Source organism: Canis lupus, chromosome 30 (assembly GCF_003254725.2).
Source record: "Canis lupus dingo isolate Sandy chromosome 30, ASM325472v2, whole genome shotgun sequence".
Classification (NCBI taxonomy): domain Eukaryota; kingdom Metazoa; phylum Chordata; class Mammalia; order Carnivora; family Canidae; genus Canis; species Canis lupus.
Window position 1 is genome coordinate 39835986 of NC_064272.1, and position 23799 is coordinate 39859784.

General features: G+C 36.1%; 1 protein-coding gene across 13 annotated transcripts in view; it reads left to right on the forward strand.

Annotated features, from left to right (window-relative positions):
- Positions 1-23799, forward strand: part of SCAPER (S-phase cyclin A associated protein in the ER) — a 435057-nt gene that overhangs the window by 195495 nt on the left and 215763 nt on the right. For all 13 annotated transcript variants that reach the window (XM_035708613.2, XM_025472080.3, XM_035708615.2 and 10 more), the window contains 2 exons: positions 11904-11969; positions 22734-22860. In XM_035708613.2, the coding sequence (XP_035564506.1) occupies positions 11904-11969; positions 22734-22860 (193 nt within the window). The remainder of the gene's footprint in view (positions 1-11903; positions 11970-22733; positions 22861-23799) is intronic.

A 23799-nucleotide genomic window follows, 5' to 3' on the forward strand; every position in this document is an offset into this window, starting at 1 on the left:
CTTTGGCTCAGGGTGTCATGATCCCTGGGTCCAGGGATCAAGTCCCGCATCGGGCTCCCTGGGAGGAGCCTCCTTCTCTCTCTGCCTATGTCTCTGCCTCTCTCTCTGTGTCTCTCATGAATAAATAAATAAAACCTTAAAAAAAAGTTTTGATATTCAGGCAAGTTTCTTCTGGAAGTCTCTGTCGTAAAAGGAGTCATATTTGTTTGCGAATGAAATTTAAGTGGAAAGGATCCATCATTTGGCACAACTGGATCAAGAAAAACAAGATAGACGGTAAAGCTCTAGTCACTAGACTGAGTTGTACGACAGAAGCATGGTGATACTAAGTAAGAAACCTGATTTGTGGAACAACTGTCAGTGATCTGGAGGTAGGAATGGAATAAGGGAGAGGGCTGCTATTTAGAGCAACATTGGGATTCATAGTTTTTCACTGTATGTAGCCAGATCTGTGTCTGCACTGTTGGCAGCTTGCATATCACTTTCAATGTCCAATGGTTAATTGCTAGGCTGACAGAATCTTTATCTCTGAGAATAATTGACTTTCAGTAAGATGTTCTGAAATGATGCAAAGATAGTAATGAGAGAATGAGGAATGCGTGTCTATGTATATATGTATCTGTAGATATAGACATGTATACAAGTAAATGAATATATAAGAAGAGAATGTGAATAGCTGTCTGACAATGTGTATATTTATATTTAGGTGTAAATTCAGATATAGATACACACACACAGATAAACACAGATTCTCTGTGTTTGAGAATTGAATAGGGTTAAGCATTGGCTTGCGTTTGACCATTTGGCCCTGGAGAACTAAGTCAAGCAGAGTAGAGGCAGAAGAAAGACATAGGAGCTAACAACTATTACAGGATTCTGATTTAGAACTTTAAGATGAACCCCAATATTAAATCTAATTTTTAAATATGTTTTTTACACTCATTTAACATCCTTTATATGTGTTGGTTATTTCCTCTGTGGTCTTAAGGAATCCAACCCATTATTCAAATATTTGTATTTTCAGCAAACAAAAATGAATAGAACATAATTCTACCCTTGGGAAGTTTATAAGGTATTGACAGAGGTAAATTATATATAAACAACCTTTATATGAGACACGGTGTCCATAGCAGAAGAAAGGTACAAAGCAGTATTTAGGTGAATTCTAGGGAAGTAAACTTAGTTATGACTGAGTAGTCAAGGAAGACTACTTGAAATTACAGTGATGATTATAAAAAGAAATAGGTATAAAAGAAAAGTGCCTCCTTATTAAGCTCCTTATTATGCCCCAGATGTTGTTTTAGACTGGGAGTACCCATTATAAACAAGTTTAAATTGTCAATTTTTTGATGGACACCGAGGCTCCTTCCACAGTCTGGCTATTGTGGACATTGCTGCTATAAACATCGGGGTGCAGGTGTCCCGGCGTTTCATTGCATCTGTTTCTTTGGGGTAAATCCCCAGCAGTGCAATTGCTGGGTCGTAGGGTAGCTCTATTTTGAACTCTTTGAGGAACCTTCACAGTCTTCCAGAGTGGCTGTACCAGTTTTCATTCCCACCAACAGTGCAAGAGGGTCCCCCTTTCTCCACATCCTCTCCAACATTTGTGGTTTCCTGCCTTGTTATTTTTCCCCATTCTCACTGGGGTGAGGTGGGATCTCATTGTGGTTTTGATTTGTGATGCGGAGCATTTTCTCATGTGCTTGTTGGCCACGTGTATGTGTCTGTCTTCCTCTGTGAGATTTCTGTTCATGTCTTTTGCCCATTTCATGATTGGATTATTTGTTTCTTTGCTGTTGAATTTAATAAGTTATTTATAGATCTTGGATACTAGCTCTTTATCTGATATGTCATTTGCAAATATCTTCTCCCATTCTGTAGGTTGTCTTTTAGTTTTGTTGACTGTTTCTTTTGTTGTGCAGAAGCTTTTTATCCTAATTAAGTCCCAATAGTTCTTTTTTGCTTTTGTTTCCCTCGCCTTCCTAGATGTATCTTGCAAGAAGTTGCTGTGGCCAAGTTCAAAAAGGGTGTTCCCTGTGTTCTGCTCTAGGAGTTTGATGGATTTTTGTCTCACATTTAGATCTTTCATCCATTTTGAGTGTATCTTTGTGTCTGGTGTAAGAAAATGGTCTAGTTTCATTCTTCTGCACGTGGCTGTTCAATTTTCCCAGCACCATTTATTGAAGAGACTGTCCTTTTTCCAGTGGATAGTCTTTCCTGCTTTGTCGAATATTAGTTGACCAAGACTCCACCCCAAGATTGCTAGAACTCATAGAGCAATTTGGCAGTGTGGCAGGATACAAAATCAATGCCCAGAATTTAGTTTAGTGGCATTTCTATACACTAACAATGAGACTGAAGAAAGAGAAATTAAGGAATTGATCCCATTTACCATTGCACCCAAAAGCATAAGATACCTAAGAATAAACCTAACCAAAGAGGTAAAGGATCTGTACCCTAAAAACTACAGAACACTTCTGAAAGAAATTGAGGAAGACACAAAGAGATGGAAAAATATTCCATGCTCATGGATTGGAAGAATTAGTATTGTGAAAATGTCAGTGCTACTCAGGGCAATGTACACATTTCATGCAATCCCTACCAATATATCATGGACTTCCTTCAGAGAGTTGGAACAAATCATCTTAAGGTATGTGTGGAATCAGAAAAGACCCTGAATAGCCAAGGGAATATTGAAAAAGAAAACCAGAGCCTGGGGCATCACAATGCCAGATTTCAAGCTGTACTACAAATCTCTGATCATCAAGACAGTGTGGTCCTGGCATAAAAACAGACACATAGATCAATGGAACAGAATAGAGAACCCAGAGATGGGCCCTCAACTCTACACTCTTTGTTTTAAAGTCAATTTTGTCCAGTGTAAGTATTGGCTTTCTTTTAATGTCATGTGCATAAGTGTTTCTCCATCCCCTAACTTTTAATGTCCAGATGTCTTTTTTTTTTAAGATTATTATTTATTTATTTATTTATTTATTTATTTATTTATTCATGGTAGACATAGAGAGAGAGAGGCAGAGACACAGGAGGAGGAAGAAGCGGGCTGCATGCCGGGAGCCCAATGTGGGACTCAATCCTGAGACTCCAGGATTGCGCCCTGGGCCAAAGGCAGGCGCCAAACCGCTGAGCCACCCAGGGATTCCTTTTTTTTTTTTTTTTCCAGATGTCTTTAAGTTGAAATGAATAGACAGCATATAAATGGGTCTTGTTGGTATCCACTCTGTCATCTTATTATTATGTCTTTTGATTGGCTCATTTAATCCATTTATTTTCAAAGGAATTATGGACACATATATATTTATTGCCATTTTTAAAAACTTATTTTGTGGTTGTTTTTGTAGTTTTTCTCTGATCCTTCTTTTCCTCTCTTTCATGGTTTGCTGGCTTTTTTTTTTTTTCTGATGTACTTGGATTTCTCTCCCTTTGTTCTGTGCATATGATTACGGTTTTTGAATGTGGTTACCATTTTGTTTGTATATAGCATATACTATACATAGCAATCTTTATTAAGCTGATGGTCCCTTATGCTTGAACCCATTTTTTCTCCTGTCCCTCTATGTTTTAGGTCTATGGTGTCATATTTTACTTGTTTGTGAATGTTGTGAATCCTTTGACTAATATTTTCAGATATACTTACTTTTACTGCTTTTTTGTTTCCTACTTTTCATAGTTTTACTTACAGTCTTTCCTTTCCTCTTAAAATGTCCTCTTTAATATTTCTTCTGGCCTGATTAAGTGATCATGAACTCCTTTAGGTTTTTTTTTTTTTTTTTAATGTAAGAAACTATCACTCCTCCTATTCTGAATGGTAGTCTTGCTGGGTAGAGTATTCTTAGCTGCAGATTTTTATCTTTCAGCACTCTGAATATATCACGTTACCCACTTGCGACTTGTAAAGTTTCTGTTGAAAAATCTGCTGATAGCCTTATGGGGTTTCCCTTGTATATAACCTTCTCTTGCTGCTTTTAAATTTTTTTTCTTTATCACTACTTCTTTCCATTTTAATTACTATGTGTTTTGTTGTTGGCCTCCTTGGGTTGATTTTGTTGGGAGATCTCTGTGCCTCCTGGATCTGGATATCTGTTTCCCCAGTTTAGGGAAGTTTTCAGCTATTCCTCATACAAATTTTCTGTCCCTTTCTCTCTCTCTTCTTCCAAGACCTCTATAATATAAATACTATTATGCTTGATGGAGTCAGTGAGTTTCCTCAGTCTATTCTTATTTTGGATAACTTTTTTTTCTCTCACCTGTTAGCTTGATTATTCACCATTCCTCTGTCTTCCAGGTCAAATTCACTTCTCTGCTTCCTCTATCCAGCTATTTATTCTATCTAGTGTATTTTTAATTTCTTTCATTGTGTTGTTCATCTCTGGTTGGCTCTTTATCATCTCTTTAAGGGTCTCACTGATGTCCTTCACTCTTTTCTCAAGTCCAGTGAGTATTTTATTATTGACTATTACTTTAAATTGTCTATCAGGCATATTATATCCATTTTGTTTAAGTCTCTAGCTGTGGTTTTGTCTTCTTTCATCTGGGACATAGTCCTCTGTCTCTTAATTTTTGTCTTTTTTTTTTTAAGGATTTTATTTATTTATTTATTTGGGGTGGGGAGGCAGAGACACAGGCAGAGGGAGAAGCAGGCTCCATGCAGGGAGTCTGACGTGGGACTCAATCCTGGGTCTCCAGGATCCCACCCTGGGCTGAAGGCGGTGCTAAACCGCTGTGCCACCGGGGCTGCCCCGTCTGTCTGTTTTTGTGAGGAAAGTCAGCTACGTCTCCTGCTCTTGAAAATAGTGGTTAGGGCACACACTTTTCACAAGGTGGCTCTGATCCTCTTCCACAGGGGATGCACATCCTCTATGGAGACCAGGGCTGGCTGGGGTTGTTCCACAAAGCATGCTGACAGGAAATGTAGTCTTAACAAGGTGGGCATGTCCTCCTAGGAGGTGACTGGCCCTTGAAGCTGGGACCACAACCCCACAAAGTACACAGGTTGGAAGACGGTATATTGGCAATGTTTATGCAGGTTTTCTGAGGGAGGGTATCCATAACTCCAGGGACTGAGGCAAGTGTGACTAGAAAGGGCAGATCCTTGGAAGTACAGAGGGAATGGGGCTTATTGTAAGCTAATGATGTCACAAGTGTCAAGGCTCTACTGGCTCCAGTAGGTTGCCTTGTGTTTATTCTGAAGGAGAAGGAGAGGAAGATAATCCTGAAATCTCCTTTGTTCCTGGAGACCTCTCTCTGCCATCCCTGCCTCTTCAGGACACCAGCACCTCTGAGATGAGTAAATAACTCTCCCTTCCATATGTCACAGGTGTTTTTTGAAGTGCTACTTCTATGCTGGGTATCCACAGGTTGTTTATTGTCCTGTCTCTTTAAGGGCAGGAATTCCACTCTCTAATGCCCTCTGTGCTCTCTCAGAGCCAGGCCCACTGATATCTAAAATTCTAGGCTTTAAGCCCCACTGATTGTGAGAACTCAGGAAATTCCCCTGTCTTGCTTTCAAAGCCAAATATTTTGTATATTCATCTTCCCCATGCAAGCTTCGTAGTGTGATAATCTGTTTCTCATCCTTATCCAACCCTGACCAAGGATGCCAACTGCCCTTTTAGTTCCCCACATCTCCACAACCTCCTACCCTCTTTGGTGTGACCTCTTCTCTACTTCTAGTTGTAGGGTTTGTTTTGCTATTCTTCAGATGGTTTTCTGGGTTTTATATGCTGATGTGAGTGTTCTCTGGTTGCATCCATGGGAGGAGGTGAGTTTAGCATCCTTCTACTCCACCATCTTTCCAGCCCCTTACATCTAAGCAAAACTGTATTTCTATCATGATATGTAATTTGTGTATTTCTGTAGCAATACCTATAGTCTAAGATAACACTTAGGTTATAAACAGACCTTTATCCCTCATTCTGAAAGACATTTCAGACTTATATTTAACTTGTGAACCTGTGGCATATATTATGAATATTCAAAGTAGTATATTATCTGCTCCCCAAATATCCAGTAATAGAGATAGGACATTGAGTAATTTCATTTGGGGTGTGTTTGGTCATTTTTGTTTCTTAGAAGAAACAGCTAGCTTTAGGTTAAGTTGAACTGGAGATTTACTTTTGGAAAGGAGAAAGAAAAAACCTAATTACTAGCTCTGACCTTGAACTGTTACAAGGAGAAAAACAAATCTTTGTGTCTCAAGTATAGTTTTGATGAACTTTCTACTAGTTTTAAATTGCTGAGTAATCCTTTTCATGGCTAAATCCATACATAATGAAGCTATTTTGAAGTGTGTGCAAAAACGTAATATTTAAAAATAATCGACATGTAAAGTCATAAATGTATGTAGGGGGAAATTTAGCAATATGATACAAAGTAGATACTTCAATAAGAAATGTGAACAATGAAGAAATCAGTTATAATTGTCTCTGATATTGGCATATTTACATGTGAATATACATGTTATTTGTCTGAGCCTTTAAAAGATTTCAAGACCAAAGAGAACTGACATATTTTATTTTTTTCCTAGGCAACATATATTTCTACCATTTTCCAACTGATTCCTTGCAGTAATTCTGGGAGGTTAATATTATCCTTATTTTAGATATGACAAAACTTCAGCTCAATGAAGTAACCTAAGGCTTAATAGCTATTAGGTGGTAGAGTCAAATTCAAGTTCTGTCTCTAATCTCCATGTTCTATGACACTTTGTTCTTCATTTAGTGAGAGTAATTATTTTTTTTTATTTTTTTTTTATTTTTTTTTTATTTTTTATTTTTTTTTTTAGTGAGAGTAATTTTAAAAGTAACAGTTACGATGATCAACTCAGAAGAGGCTATCCATTTTCCTTGCCTTTCTTCCTTGCCAGACTCTCCAGTATAATGTTATATCTTTGTCTTATTCTAATTATGTTACCAAAAACAAAAACGAGTTCTGTGTTGGAAGATAATTTTTTGACCCCCAAAGTTTTCCTTTCTAATTAATGCTGGGTGACCAAGTAGTGAAGCTTCTGTGTATGTTGAGAGAATATTTAGTTAAACAATAATTTAAAAGAGAAATGTGTCATTAGACAATTTAGATACAGGTTTGATGCAATTCTGTTAAAAGTAGGAGTCCAGTATATTATCAGTCCTTTTAGTGTAGCATATAAAATATCTTTTTCTGGCAAAAGAGCCCTGTTTTTCTTCCTCTCTTTAATCTTCCTTCTTTTTTCCCAAAACAGGTCAGATTTCTTTTTATTAGACTTTGGCTCTAAATACCTTGGTTTTGAATCCATCCATGTATATTACCTTGAAGAAGCTTCTTCTCAGTGCCTGTTTCCTCATCTATAAAATGGTGAATTAGCCCATAACTTTATTACAAGGACCAGATCAAGTATATTAAATGGTATATAACAGTTTAGAATGACACTGGGAATATTTTTAATGTGTATATATACACATATATATGTATATACACACATTTAAAGTATATAAATATATACATTACATATTGGCTATATATACATAAATAAATGTCTATTTATTTATAAATAGACTGTTTTATAAACAGTGAACATAATTTGTCGCTAACATAGCTCATAGCCTTGAAAAAAATTCCAGTTTAGGTTTATTTGAGTGCTAGGTTTGTTGAATATTTAAAAACAAATCAGTATAATTCACAATATTAGTAGAATAAGGACAAAAATCATGATTCTCTCAATGGATTTAGTAAAAGCAATACATCCATTCATGAGAAAAACTTTGCTTAGCAGAGTAATATTATTGAGGAAAACTTTTGGAATCTGATTAGGTATTAACTAAAACCTTAGGAAAAATATACATAGTAATGAATGATTTGAAAGCATTCTCATAAGAGTAGACAAAAACACATCTGCCACTGTCTATTTTTATTTATATTGTACTAGGGGTTGTATTTAATAGTAAGTCTAGGGAGAGGTAAATAGATTAGAAAAGGAGATACAAAGCTGTTATTATTTGTAGTTGTCATGACTGTGTACTCTTGGTTGAGAAAAACTGTTTCGGATTAAAAAAATAGAAGATTTGGCCAATACATGAAAGTATAGAAAAAGAGAAAATAGGTAATCTTACTGAACAGAGATTATAAAATAATATTGCTAGCAACAAAGGAGAAAAGATAAATTGGATGAATCAAATGCAAAATGTTCTTGAAAAGGTATTATCAAGGAAGTGACAAGACAACATAGAGCATGAACAAAGATATTTGCAAATCATATTGCTGGGACATATAGCCAGAATATATAAAGACCTCTTATAGCTTACTAATAAAAAGACAAATGGGCCCAATAATAAATGGGCAAGGGATCTGAGTAGATATTTCTCCAGCAAGATATACAAATACAAATGGCCAATGTGATTACAAAAAGTCCCAAAATCATTAGTTATCAAGGAAATGCAAATCAAATTTGTAATGAATTCTACTTCACACCAACTAAAATGGCTATATTTAATAAAATAAAGAAAACAAAAAAAATAAAGAAAACAAAGATGTGGATAAGTTAGAATCTTCATACCTTACTGATGGGAATATAAAATGGTGTATCTACTTTGGTAAATAATTTCTTAGTTCCTGAAAAGTTAAACTTAGAATTACTATGTGACTTAGTATTCCACTCATAGATCTATATGCAAGAGAACTGAAAATGTATGATAAAATAAAACTTGTATACATATGTTCATAGCAGCATTATTGAAAAGAGCCAAAAAGTGAAACAACCCAAATGTTCATCATCTGTTGAATGGTTAAGTAAAATGTGCATACCCATACAATGAAATAGTATTTAGGAATAAAAAGATGAAGTACCAACACATGCTACGATGTGGATGAACTTTGAAAACATTATGCTAAGTGAAAGAAACCAGTCAAAAAAGGCCATGTATCATATGATTCCATTTATATGAAATGTCCAGGATAGGAAAATTCATAGTTACAGAATGATTAATGGTGTTTAGGGATGGGAGCAGGAGGGAAGAAATGAGAATTGGTTGCTAACATTTACTGTATTTTATTTAGGGAGTATAAAAATGTTCCAAAGTTAGAGTTTGATGATGACTGCACAACCTTGTGAATATATTAAAAAACATTGAATTGTACATTTACATGGGTCAATTATATGGTGTTTGAATTATATCTCAGTAAAGTTGGTTCAAAAAATAAAATGGCAGAAATAATGCTAAATATATGTATTGTACTGATAAAAAAATAAGTTAAAGAGTCTTGAATTAAAAAAAAAAATTCTTGAATTATGTGAGTGAAAAAGGAACTCCAAAAATTGATACGCCTATAAATACAACGATTTAACTGGCAAAAACTATCAGGTTCAACAATCAAAAACTTACAGCTACCAGGGTAAGAAAGCACAATGTAAGTAAGAAAGCACAATGAAGAAAAATCAGAAAAATGTCATTAAGAGTGTCTAGTGGCATTTTAATTTACCCCGATTTCATCTTCCACTCCCCAGCTCAGCAGCATCTTTGAAGACAACCACCTGCATCCCTGATACAGGTACCTAGTACTAGAGGGAGCAGATGTGACCTTACATTCAAGGATGTATAGTTGTTTTGACCTGTTTGATGGTTTTCTGAAAGATGTTGCCTTTCTTTCACCTAACTCAGAATTCTCCCAGAGCTGGGGAGGCTACCCTGGGGGCAATTGTCAAAACCAATTTAAAGGCAAATGTATTAGTCAGTATAGTCTGGAGCGAGGGAAAACAGAACAAACAATAATCAAAAACTTCTAGGGGATGGGGGAGGCTGAAGATTGAAATGCTTTGAGTAATAAAAACATTGAAGAGCTCCCACATTCTCTGAAAAATCTAGAAAGCCACATGTATATCCAGGGCTGGATGCATGTTCAGAAAAGACCTGAGAAAGTCCTAAGGTCTTGTCTCTGGCTGATCATCAGACTTCTATGCAGTGGGAATCAAAGGCTAAGGAGGAGTTGTAAACTGCCAGTGTTTTGTCAGTTTGCCTCAGCCACATACACAACTCATTTACAAATACTAGATTAAGACTTTTTTTTTTTTGGTCATTCCTGGTGTTTAAGTTATTCCCTAAGCTAATTGAACAGAGACTTCAGTGGCCATAGTGACAAAAAATACAGACTTGTAGTCAGAAAGATTACTAAACAAATATATAAAATTATATCAAGCCCCAAAACACACTCAATCAAAGGAGGAGATTTTTATTTTCAGCATTGCCACATTATAATATTTAAGGTGTCTAGTTGTTAACAGAAAGTTACAAGGTGTTCAAACAAAAAGTTATCCTTTACACAGGAAAATAATATAGGAAGTGTCCAGGGAAAACCCAGACATTGGCCTTACTAGACAAAGCCTTTAAATTAAAATGTTAAAATATTCCCAGAGAACTAAAGAACCCATGAGAACAATATCTAACCAACTGAAAAATAGTAATAATGATACTATATTAAGTTATATTTTAACACATATAATTAAAATTATAGAGGAGTGAATAGAAATTTTGTTGAAAAATATAGTGATAAATGAAAAATTCACTTAAGAATTCAATAGCTAATTTGGGCAAGTAGAAGTAAGAATTAGTGAACTTGAAGTTAGGTCAGTTGAGATTATCTCCACAGCACAGAAGGAGGAAAGAATGAAAAAAAATGAACAGAGTTTGAAAGATGTGTGGGACGAACACATACACACAACACCAACACAAGGAGTCCCACAAGGAGAGTAGAGAGAAAAAAGGACAGAAAGAATATTTGAGGAAATTATGGGTGGAAATATTCCAATTTAATGCAGGATATGAATCTGCATATCCAAGAAGCTTAACAAAAACTCTAAATAGGAGAAACTCAGAGATCCACACTATGATACATTTTAATCAAACTGTTATAAGACAAGGACAAAGAATCTTGAAAGTCACAAAAGTAGGGGCACCTGGGTGGCTCAGTTGGTTAAGCAGCTACCTTTGGCTCAGGTCATGAACCCAGGGTCCTGGGATGAAGCCCCATGTTGGGCTGCTCAGTGGGGAGTCTACTTCTCCTCTGCCTCCCATCCCCTCCCCCAGCTCATGCTTGCTTGAATGAATGAATTAATGAATAAATAAATGCAAGCAAAAGAGAAGTAGCTCTTCCTATGAAAACATTCTCAATATAATTACCAGCTTATTTCTCTCTGGAACTTATAAAGGCTAGAAAACAGTAGGATGACATAATCAGTTTCCTGGTTAAAAAAAAACAAAAACAAACACATTGTCACCAAAAAATCCTATGTCTGGCAAAACTTTAAAAATGAAAGAGAAATTAATTTGCTATAGTGACGCCTATGTTAGATTGATTAACCGTTGATGCCTATCCCTATTGATTCAGCAAGCTACAGCTAGTTAGACAGTGGCAGAGAAATGTTATCTCACGATTTTTCTAGACTTTCGGTATTTAGCAAATATAAATAACAAAAACAAAGAAGATAAATCTTTGAGTGTCTAGTCATTTCCAGTGCCTTTTAAATTATTTCTAATGGTAAATATCTATTGTATTTAGTTTTGCATTATATACTTCTTAAGGTATATGGGTATTTAGCTGCTTCAACTATCTTATAGAAACTTATTTATAGGATTTCCAATTTAATTATCATGATTTTAACATTTCTGAAAAATAAGCCCCGTTCTGTACCAGGTCTATAAAGAGAAATGTTTTTATGAAGCTCATCTTTATCCTATAAAGAAATACTTACTTTTAGTCTTTTTTGATAGCATTTATGGTATTTCAAAGAAATAGTCTCAGAGATCAAAGTGTTACAATAATGTTTCTAATATTGGGATAGGAAAAACATAGGGTTTTAGTTTGTTATAAAAATTAGCAGCAAAATAACTAACAGTGATAAACTTTTCTCTCTTCAGAGCCAAGGAATATGAAAGTTTAACGGAAACAAAAAATTCTGGATCTGACTCACCTTATAAAGCAAAGTGAGTATTTTATTCTACATTTTATTTCTCTATCTTACTGGTATCTGCCTATATAAAAGTTTATCTGAACTTATATTCCTCTGATCCTAGGCTTTATATCTGAAGCCTAGAACTTCATTCTTCTAACACAGTAGTTTCCAGCAGGAGACAGTTTTGCCAGGGGACATTTGGCTGTGCCTGGGGGTATGTGATCACATTTTGATTATCACAGCTTAAAGAAATGGTGCTTTTCCCATCAAATGCATAGAGACCCAGGAATGCTGTTAAACGCTCTTCAGTGGGCAAGACTGAAGCAAAGAATTTTCTCATCCAGAACATCAGTAATTAGAAAAATGCTGGTTATTGCTCTGAGGAGAATCTTGCTCAAGATTAGTGCCAGGGCCGCCTGATGGATGAGGATTTAGACCCCACCACTGGGTGTAAGTGTAACTACACAATAGCTAGACAAAACCATCATCGTTTTGCTTTTCTCAAATATATTAGCAGTAGAGGTGCAGTGAAGAAGGTATTCAAAAACAATGCTGATGGGAGTGCAGGTTAGTATAGTCTTATTGAAAGGCAATATGAATCCAGAGCTTAGAACTTCTACTTTAAGCTGCTGAGTGAAATAATGCAAAATGTGCCTAAGTATTTATATACCAAGATGACTATTTTAATATTATTTTCCATAGTGAAAAAGTCAAGAACGAACTGCCACAAATTGAGGAATATCTATAACCACTGGTTGGTGTAGATATGCTGTAGCATTTTAATGTAGCAATTATTTACATTTAAAACAAATCATGTTTCCTGTCAGAAATTAGATAACCCATCAGAAAATTACTTTTATTAATTATTGTTTTGGGGACGCCTGGTGGCTCAGTGGTTGAGCATCTGCCCTCGGCTCAGGTTGTGATCCCGGGGTCCTTTGATTGAGTCTGGCATCAGGAAGCCTGCTTCTCCCTCTGCCTTTGTCTCTGCCTCTTTTTCTCTCTGTCTCTCATGAATAAATAAATAAAATCCTTTAAAAAATTATTGTTTTGAATCTATTAGTCATTGCGATTCTAAAAGAAAAAAATTGTAAAATATTAAAGAAGTTAAAAAATTACCAACATTATGATGATACTGTATATCTGGAAAACCTAAGAGAATCAAGTGAAAAACTAGTAGAAATTAGAGAATCCATTCAGTAAGATGGCTAACTACCAAATTAATGTGATATTAATAATAGCTAATGTTTACTGAACCTTTGCCTTATTCCTAGGCTCTTTACTTGTGTTGACTCCTTTATTCCTTGCAAGAACTAAATGAATTTCATTAGTGAAGCTAACTAAGCCTTACAAAGGATGAGTAACTTGCCTTAAGGTTATGCAACATCCTGGCTACAAAATTAATACTTTCTTTTCTGATAATCAGTTAGAAAACATAAATATCATTTATAATAGCAACAAAAAAAGTAAACTAAGAATAAACTTAACAAGAAATATGAAGGCTCCATAAAAATTGAAAACCTTAAAATGCTAACATTATAACAAAGGGTATATAAAAGAAGACTTATATGTAGAAAGACAAATTATACTCTTGAATAGAAAACATGGTATAGTAAATTTTCCAAATTCTCCTACAACCAAAGTGTAAGCTGAATAAAATAACTGCCTTTAAAACAATAGAATAATTTTAAAGAATGTATAGAAAATGAGAAGTTCTAGAGAAAAAACTTTTTAAAGGAAAATGAGGTAGGACTGTACTGACAGATATTTAATAATATCGTAATAATATCCAGGTAGTTAAAATAGTTTTGCATTGGCACATGAATAAACATGCAAATTGATAAAGAGATTTTTATTTTATTTTTTTAAAGATTTTATGTATTTACAAAGATAGCCAGAAGAAGAAGTTCAGCCATTCCTGGTGGCATGACCCTGTACAATATAACTACTACTATTCCATCAAGAGGTGGTCTCATTTCGTTTCGTCTTGAATTTGTTCTGGCCTCTTTTTTTTTTTAATAATAAATTTATTTTTTATTGGTGTTCAATTTTCCAACATACAGAATAACACCCAGTGCTCATCCCGTCAAGTGCCCCCCTCAGTGCCCGCCACCCAGTCACCCCCACCCCCCACCCTCCTCCCCTTCCACCACCCCTAGTTCGTTTCCCAGAGTTAGGAGTCTTCCATATACTGTCTCCCTTTCTGATATTTCCTACCCATTTCTTCTCCCTTCCCCTCTATTCCCTTTCACTATTATTTATATTCCCCAAATGAATGAGGCCATATAATGTTTGTCCTTCTCCGATTGACTTATTTCACTCAGCATAATACCCTCCAGTTCCATCCACGTCGAAGCAAATGGTGGGTATTTGTCGTTTCTAATGGCTGAGTAATATTCCATTGTATACATAAACCACATCTTCTTTATCCATTCATCTTTCGATGGACACTGAGGCTCCTTCCACAGTTTGGCTATTGTAGACATTGCTGCTAGAAACATTGGGGTGCAGGTGTCCCGGCATTTCACTGCATCTGTATCTTTGGGGTAAATCCCCAGCAGTGCAATTGCCTCTTGACTTGTTTTGACCTATAGACTACTATGGAAGCAATAGGTGATTCCCAAGACTTGGCCTTAGACACCTCAAGGCTTCTGCTTTCAACTTCACTTTCTTGCTTCCCTGTGATTCCCTGTAAGGAAGCCTGGGCCAGCCCCCTTGAGGACGAAAGATCACTTGGTCATGGTGATAATCCTTTTAATATGCTGTTGAATTCATTCTGCTTGTTTTGTTGAGGATTTTTTTTTAAGATTTTATTTATTTATTCATGAGAGATACGGAGAGAGAGGCAGAGACACAGGCAGAGGGAGAAGCAGGCTTCCTGCGGGGAGCCTGATGTGGGACTCCATCCCAGGACCCCAGGGTCACACCCTGAGCCAAAGACAGATGCTCGACCACTGAGCCTCCCAGGTGTCCCTCTGTTGAGGATTTTTGAATTAATGTTCACGTGAATTATTAATTCTTTTGAAGCCTCTGCTTGTGTTACCTTTGCTTATGTCCTGTTGGCCAAAGCAAGTCATCTCACCAAGTTCAGAGTCACTGTAGGAGACTATACAAGTCATGGATAGTGGGATCCTTTAATGTAACAATCTACTGCAGAATTTTCTCTGGATTCTCCTCTTACTTGACTGCTCTACTTCAGTATTTTTTGCTTGGTTCTTTCTTGTCTCTTCGATTTTTGACACTAGCAGGCCTTTCTCCTGAGAATTCAAATGCAGAATTATTACCTTGTTAATCTTTTTTTTTAAAGATTTATTTATTTATTTTTTTATTTTATTTTATTTTATTTATTTTATTTTATTTTATTTATTTATTATTTTATTTATTTTATTTATTTTATTTATTTTATTTTATTATTTTATTTATTTTATTTTATTATTTATTTTATTTATTTTATTTATTTTATTTATTTTATTTTATTATTTTATTATTTTATTTTATTTTATTTTATTTTATTTTATTTTATTTTATTTTATTTTATTTTATTTTATTTTATTTTATTTTTTTTTTATTTTATTTACGAGAGAGAGAGAGAGAGGCGGAGACACAGACAGAGGGAGAAGCAGGCTCCATGCCGGGAGCCTGATTCGGGACTCGATCCCGGGACACCAAGACCACGCCCTGAGCCAAAGGCAGGCGCTAAACTGCTGAGCCACCCAGGGATCCCCCTTGTTAATCTTATTGAGGTTTATGACTTTAAACATTTAATCACTGATGTTTTTTAAGTGTTTGATTCTAACCTAGCCCTCTCCTCAGAACTCTAGACTCAAATATCCAGCTTCCTGTTTAGTGTTTCCACCTAGTTATCTGTCTCTTCAAGTGGCCCCCTCAAGTGAACATGTGCAAATTTAAGCTCCTGGAATTTGCTCTTAAACCTTACCCTTCACATGTTTTCTTATCTTTAGGAAATAGCAAATCCATCCTTTGAGACTAAAATCTTTAAAGTCATCCTCTCTTTCCTCACACTTCACTTTCGGTCCACCAACAAATTCTGTTGGCTCTATCTTTAAAATATATTCAGAATCTGACCACTTTTCATTACCTCCACAATAACTAGTCTAACGGACTATTGTCTCTCATCTGGAATATTGTAGTAGGCTCCTAATTAGTCTTACACGGCTTCTGCTTTTCCTTACTTACTGGGTAACCAGGATGTTCCTTTAAATTATAAATATAGAAAAAATAGCAGTAGCTATAGAAGCATAATTTATGAGTGTCTCCAAATCCTCACATAGACACCAGATTAATAGTTAAGAAAACCAAAAGCCATGGCAGCATTTACAACAAAACCACATTCCCAGGTATCTCCAGGAAATCCAGACAGCCACCAGATCTGCATGGTATTGACATCAGTGTGAAAGAGAGCAAAAAGAAGCAATTGGGATAACAATTGTAAAGAAAGGAGGAGAACCCCCAAATAGCTCATGTTTCCAATGCAAAGTGTAGGGAACCAATTTGACCAAAGCACCTGTACCTCATTTTCAAGTAGGTTCTCCTGGAAGTGCTCGTGAACAGTTTGCCTTGCTTTTTTGCATGTCCTAAATATCAAAAATCAGTTTTTCCAGTTGCAAAATCCTTGGTCCACATCTTTTTCTCAAGGATCTAAAATTTTAAAAAATAACATAAAAGTTATAGTTTCTTATAGAACTAAGAGTGATGCCCAAAAGCAAAAGAATATTACATAATAACTATCTCATAATTTTATAGTATAACTAAGAAAAATATCAGTGAATAGGAATTATATGCTAATAAACTGACCATTCTCTAATTATTTTGGTAATGATATTAGTAATGTTATTTTGAGTCTGTTGTGCATATAATATGGGATAAAGTAAAGGATGTTATGGAAACTAAGATTCTTCTATCCCATGTTCCTGAAAAGCTGAATTTTCAGTTTGCAGGAGATAGTAATGAAAGGAGAAAGGAAATAAATGTAATATAGAAGAAATCAGGTAACACCCCTATAAGACTGAATTTAAATTATATTAATTTATGGGGTATTTTATCCTTCAGAAAGTGGTATGCATATGTATATTTGTGTGCGTGTACATATTTGTATATACATACATATGTATATACACACACTTATTTCCTAGCTCTATCCATTGAAGAGCCATTGAAACAATGATCAACACAGTGGCAGTGAGTTCATTGATTTGGGACTTAAAATATCATTTCTCACTAAAAGAAGCAAGAACTTCTTAGAAAAGTGCCTGATTCTAGACCCAAATGCGCCATCGTACTTGATGGCAAGGAATCTCTCAAAGATTGCTAGTGTTTTGTCAAAGGAATCAGTAGTCAACTTAAGAGTTTTCTACTGGACAAAAATAGGACAATTTGAGCTTCCAAAAGGAAAATTATTATAACTGATTGAACTTGGTAACCAGATAGTAGACGAATTGTCTCCTTATTATTATAATTTTTAATTGTCTCCTTATTAAATTATTCTAGCTAATAAATGAAGATGGTTCTTTCTCTCTTGCTCTAGTTACCCATCCCTTTTCCAGAAAAATTGGTCCTGAAGTCATTAGATGAGATACCCAAACAGCCATCTGCACCAGGGAGATGGCTGGAGGTATCAGTGACACAGTGAGAGATGTCAGAGACTGAATAGGCTAAGGTGGACATTTATTTATGCAGGGTGTAAAAGGGGCGGCCAGATGTGGAGTCTCAGAGCCCAAGCAGAGAGAAGGGAACTTCTACGTGGGATGGGCACCAAGGCCTGGTGTGGTGAGTCAGAGCAGAATGAGGATACGTGGAAGGGCATCCTAGCACAGTGTGTCAGAGCCCAGGTGAAGAGGGAAGCCTGACAAAGGCAACTGAATTGAAACCCAAGCAGGGTGAGAAGGCACAGTAGCCCAGTCAAGGGAGGCAGAGCCCAAGCAGGAGCATAATAGCATGTGTATAGAAACAAAGATGGGGTGCACCTGGTGCCTCAGTTGGTTAAGCTTCTGCCTTCGGCTCGGTTCTTGATCCCCGGGCCTTGGGATTGAGCCTCGCACTGGGCTCCCTGCTCAGTGGAAAGTCTGTTGCTCCCTCTCCCTCTGCTGCTCTTCCTGCTTGTGCTCACTCTCTCTCTCAGATGAATAAATAAATTCTTAAAAAAAATAAAAGAAACAAAGATGGATGTTATGTTACATGTAGGTTTTTGGTCAAACACATAAATATATTAAGGATCATGAAAGGCAGATTGCTCACTGCTGGAGAAGAGTTAAAAATATCCAGGAAAAATAGAAAGACCCTGTAGCAAATTGGAATTATAGGCATTTGTTTTAATTGTATTTCCCAATATATAGAAATAGAACTACAGATGTAAATGTGTAGGAATATATATATGTATATGATATATTTTTTTATTTTTATGTATAAAATAAATACATAAAATAAACATTTCCTAGTTCTTTCCCCTGAAAGTGAGGGCCTGGGAGAAGCAAGACTTCAAAAGCAATACCCCAGCACATCAAGTACTCCCGTGTACTGTGAAGGCAAGGTAGTTCCTTAAAAGAGAAAGATGGGTTCTTCTTTCATGAGAAGGGAGCTGGCAGGCAAAAATGAAGGGTGTCCAATGTAGGAGGCAATGCCTGTACATTGATTTTTTCAACTTATATAGGGATTTCTTAAGCTCTTATATTTAGAAATAAAGGCTTCAACATATTATTTAAAAATAGAAGGGGAACCAATTGCCCTAAATTTAGACCATGTACCTTTCAAATAGTGGAAGTGAAAGAAAAAATTGTTAATGTGTTTGTCTTCCTGTCTATCATATTAAAGAGCGACGTTTTCTAATGTGGACCTAGCGTCTTTTCTTATGTTTTTACAAATCATTCCAATGATCCTAATGAACCCCCCAGAACCTCACCATGATACAAGTTAGGGTTCCCTATAGAAATATATTTACATTTCACCGTCTGCCAGTGACACACTTGAACTTAGAGTTGTTGTGGGGATTTGTTTAATTTTTGAGAAGAAAGTATTTGACCTTACAACATTCTCCACAAAGCCATTTATCTGACAGATAATTCTCATGTTCTAGGCTAGGAGTTACAGAGCCTCTTTTTCTTCTCATGCTAGAAAATTTTTCTGCCAGAAGTAGCTCACAGAACAATTTCTGTGTTAAAAACTGCACCCTCTAAACAGCTTCTTTTCTTCCCTGGTAGGGAAAATATAACTTTCAGAGCCTGAGTCCTGACGGTCTGTAATTATTCATAGTATGAATCAAAATCTGATGCTTTTTTCTTGAGAGGGGCTATGTTATTTGTGGTACTTCTGTGGAGGCAGGGAATGAAACAGAGGTTTATCTCATGTTACCAAAGCATCCCCTTGATTTGGCATTCTTCCTTGAAGGGTAGGTTCATAGGAGTCCCAGATTTGATTTACCTCAGGGTGAAATATAAGCCTCTTGTATTCTGTGAATTAAAATGGTCCTTGTGCCTCCCTAAGTACCCCTGGTTTTCAGTGGAATGTGACCATTCTTGGTAAGAATACTGCTAGATTCATATGCATCCATGGCTGCGGCCGAATATTTAGTTACATGGTGTATAGACTTTATTCAGCCAAGAGCTGAAGTGGCTACTTATCTATCGCACGATAAAGTTTGCTGCCAGTATTCCTCAACATGATAAGGTCAGTAATTTTAATCTAATGGGATTCCAGCCCATATTTGATTAAAAGGGAAAAGAAGTATGTTGTTCTTATTCTATTTCTGTGTTTTTTGTATATTCCCTTTTTCCTTTCGTTAGATTGAGACCTTCTGTCAATGAATAGTAATAATAGTTGATCATTTATTGAATGTCTACTTTACTCCTGAACAGTGTTAGGTACGTTACACTAATTACTTCCAATCTGCGAAAGCTCTGATATATATATATAATATTAAATATGAATATATAAAAATGTAATATTTTAAAATATACATAATATATTTATATGTTTTAAATATACATAAATATATATGTTTATATATTTTATATATACATATATATTTTTTAATCTCTTTTAAAATGAAGAAATTGAGATTCAGAGTAGTTAAAAAACTGTTCCATGGTTTACTGTGTGGTATGTACAGGTGCTAGAATTCACGTACAGGTATTTCTGATATTAGAGTTTATATTTAGTCTTTGACATATCAAAGTAAACTTCACACAGATAGCTTAGATTTTTTTTTTTTTTAAAGCTGGCCTTCCTTGTCTTCATGGAGCTAACAGCCAAATGGAAGAGACCCCCCCCTTTTTTTTTAAGATTTTATTTATTTATTCATGAGAGACATACAGAGAAAGAACGAGAGGCAGAGACACAGGCAGAGGGAGAAGCAGGCTCCATGCAGGGAGCCCAACGTGGGACTCGATCGTGGGTCTCCAGGATCACACCCTGGGCTGAAGGTGGCGCTAAACCGCTGAGCCACCTGGGCTGCCCTAGATTTTATTTTAAACTGGAGTTCACCAGTGCCTTTTTGAGCTGCATTTGCTGTTGTATTCTTTGAGAAATTTAAAATTTTTACACAAATACATTTTTAGGTGAAATGGTATTCTATGGCATTATTTCTTTGTGAACAAAATGCTCTTATTTAAATTGACTAATACGGTTTGGAGACAAAAGGATGGGATTTGAGGATCAAAGGCCAATACTTTTTACCAGTCGTGAGACCTTAGGAAAGCCCTTGAATTTGCCTGAGCCTTACTTTCTTCACTTTTCAAGTGGGAATAATACTAATAGACATTGTTTTCATAGGGTTACATATGATCATGTACATTCATGTATTTTGTAACCTGTGAAGTTATGGATATTATTAATATTAAAGTAAAGAAGAAATTTCTTTTTTAGCCTATTCATTAAATATCTATTGAATGCACTTATGATAGAGGTAGCATATTAGGTCCTGTGGATAAGGCAGTGAACAGGTAGACAGGAGCCCTCTTTGATGAAGTTAAGACTATATTTCTACACTGTTCAATAGAATAGCTTCTAGCTACATGTTTCTATTTAAATCATTAAGGTTAAGTGCAACTTAAGAGCCATCTGGTGGCTTACTCAGTTTAGTGTCTGACTCTTGATTTTGGCTCAGGTTATGATCTTGGGGTCATGAGATCAAGCCTCATGTGGGGTTCTGCGCTGAATGTGAAGCCTGCTTAAGATTCTCTCTTCCCCTCACCCCCCACCTCGTTTACTCGCTCTCTCTCAAATCAATCAATCAATCAATCAATCAATCAATCTACTTAAAATTCAGCTCCTCAGTCACACTAACTATATGGCAGGTACGTAATAGCCTCATTTGGCTAGCAGCCACTGTAGTGGACAATACAGATATGGAAGATGCCCATCATTGCAGAAAGTTCTGTTGTAAAGCTTGCATGGGAAAGTCGTGATGAGTGATTTGAGGGAATAGTCAAATCAGAGAAAGTAATGTTTGCACTGAAAACTCAGGGATAAGTAGAAATCGTCTAGATAATGTAGAGGCAAGGGAAGCATTTCAGAAGGAATGAATGAGCATTTGCAAAGATACTGAAGGAAGAAGAAGAGGATGATCTTTTTTAAAGATTTTATTTATTCATGAGAGACACAGAGAGAGAGGCAGAGACACAGGCAGAGGGAGAAGCAGGCTCCACGCAGGGAGCCTGACGTGGGACTCGATCCCCGGACCCCAGGATCAGACTTTGGGCTGAAGGCGGTGCCAAACTGCTGAGCCACCCAGGCTGCCCAAAGAGGATGAGTTTGATCCAGAAAGACTTCCTGTGCAGAGTCTGTGTGGCCAGATTAGCCCTACACGGGAGGATTCAGCCTTCCTTGACTGTAATAGGAGAAGCAAAGGAGAGTATGGGTGAAATGCAGATGGGCTTGTAGCAAAGTTTGTGGTTTGAGTTTGTGGCAGAAGGTGAGGATTTTCTTGTTCTGGAAGTTCTGTTTTCACTCTGAAGTGTAAGATCTTTTGAAAGCAAGAGGGAGAAAGGAAATGATGACGTTCTGAAGAGAATGGATAATGTATGAAGCAAGTCTTTGTGGAGAGTGATCAGACTAGACAGATTTAGTAAGATCCTCAATGTGTAGTCATACCAAGGTCAGAGATGGAAAAGGCTGGCAGATGTTCATTATCCACCTCAATAAATTTATACATGAAGACACTGAGAATGGCACTCGCCTACTGAAAGACTTAGTGACTGTCACCACTGCTGGGGTTTGGCCAGTAGAAGTAACAGAAAACAGAGAGGGAACGTAGCATGTTTGCCAGGAAGTGACTATAATCGTGGCCTACAGAATCTATCACAGGTAAAAATGGAGATGAAACAACAGGGGAACGGTGTATGGGGGCGAAGTGGAGAGATTTGGGAGGATGTATGGTGACTATCTGTCAGTGGGCTGCTTAAGCAAATACGCGGAAAATGGGATTGCTCAGAGTGAGGTATATGAAACAGACGAGGAAGAGCTGTGAAGAATACCACGCACACTTCACTCAGGAAAGAATCCGTGGTCTAAGTAATGAGTTTTATTTCCTGGTTAAAAGTAAGTAATTGCTTGTTGTCTAAGTAAATGCCATCAGCAGTGACAGGCACTACTGTCCTCTAGTTCTGTGTTGTGCCACGAGGACTAGGTTGATATTTATGAAGTGTCGTCAGCCGGAGGAGTGCTCTGTGAAGCAGTTCCCAATACAATAGTGAAAGTAACTTTTGTTTCAAACTGTTTAGGAAAATGAAATATTATAGTCTAATTCATTGAAGTCATTCTTCCCTTTCATTTTGTATTGAAGGCTTCAGCGATTAGCTAAAGATCTTCTAAAACAACTGCAAGTACAGGACAGTGGCTCATGGGCAAACAGTAAAGTTTCTGCTTTAGATCGGACCCTAGGAGAGATCGCTCGAATATTGGAAAAAAAGGTATGTAACTAATTTCTTGCCTTGCGTGGCCTTAATCTTTATGGTTCTTTCTCACTATGACAGGTCATAAGACTATAAGGCTGACTCTCAGTTATGCATTTCTTCTGTGTTTCCAAAAGCTGGTGCACCACTAGTGGATGTTTTTTCCTTTCGTTCTCAAACTGATGTTGTTTTCAGTCATTTTAATTGAAATCCTCAATAAATATGTTCTTTGAATCAGTCATATTTTTCCCCACACAAACAAAAATAAAATTATTTAACATGGAATCACAGTAATAAAAGTATACAGTTTTATGGCAGAAAATGTAAAATTTCGAATTACAGAACTCATAAATAACAACCAGATTTCCACAAAGCACCAGTTTCCTTACTGTCTCCAATAGAAGGTTTGGCAGTTTTCTTTAATGACTTAGAGTCATTAAATGTTCTTGCAATAGTTAAAAAATTCTTAATGATTTTTAAGGTATTTATTACTCAGTATAGAAACTTTTAAATGTACAAAGAAGAAATAAAATCCCTGTAATATCCACTGTTGACACTTTATTTTCTTCTTAACCTTTTTTACTGCACATTTCTTACATGAATTTATCTGGCTAATTTTATCATATTTTCTGGTGTCTTTAAAAATTCTGTATAACTAAATGAACATATTACAGTTCACACAATTTATATCACTTAGTTGGTTTTTAATTTATCTATTTGATGTAATGAGCATCTTTGTTTATTATTTGCATTTTTTGTGTGTTTTCTGGGTCTTAAATTTATAATATTTGAGACACATAAAAGACTGTAGTGATGAAAATAACCTGAATGTAATGAATACCTAACACACTGTGAATTCATCACCCAACTTAAAAACTAGACTGTTTCCAGTACATCTGTAGTTCCCAGTGTGATCCTTCCACACTCCATTCCTACCTCTGCTCCTTCTGAAAGAAA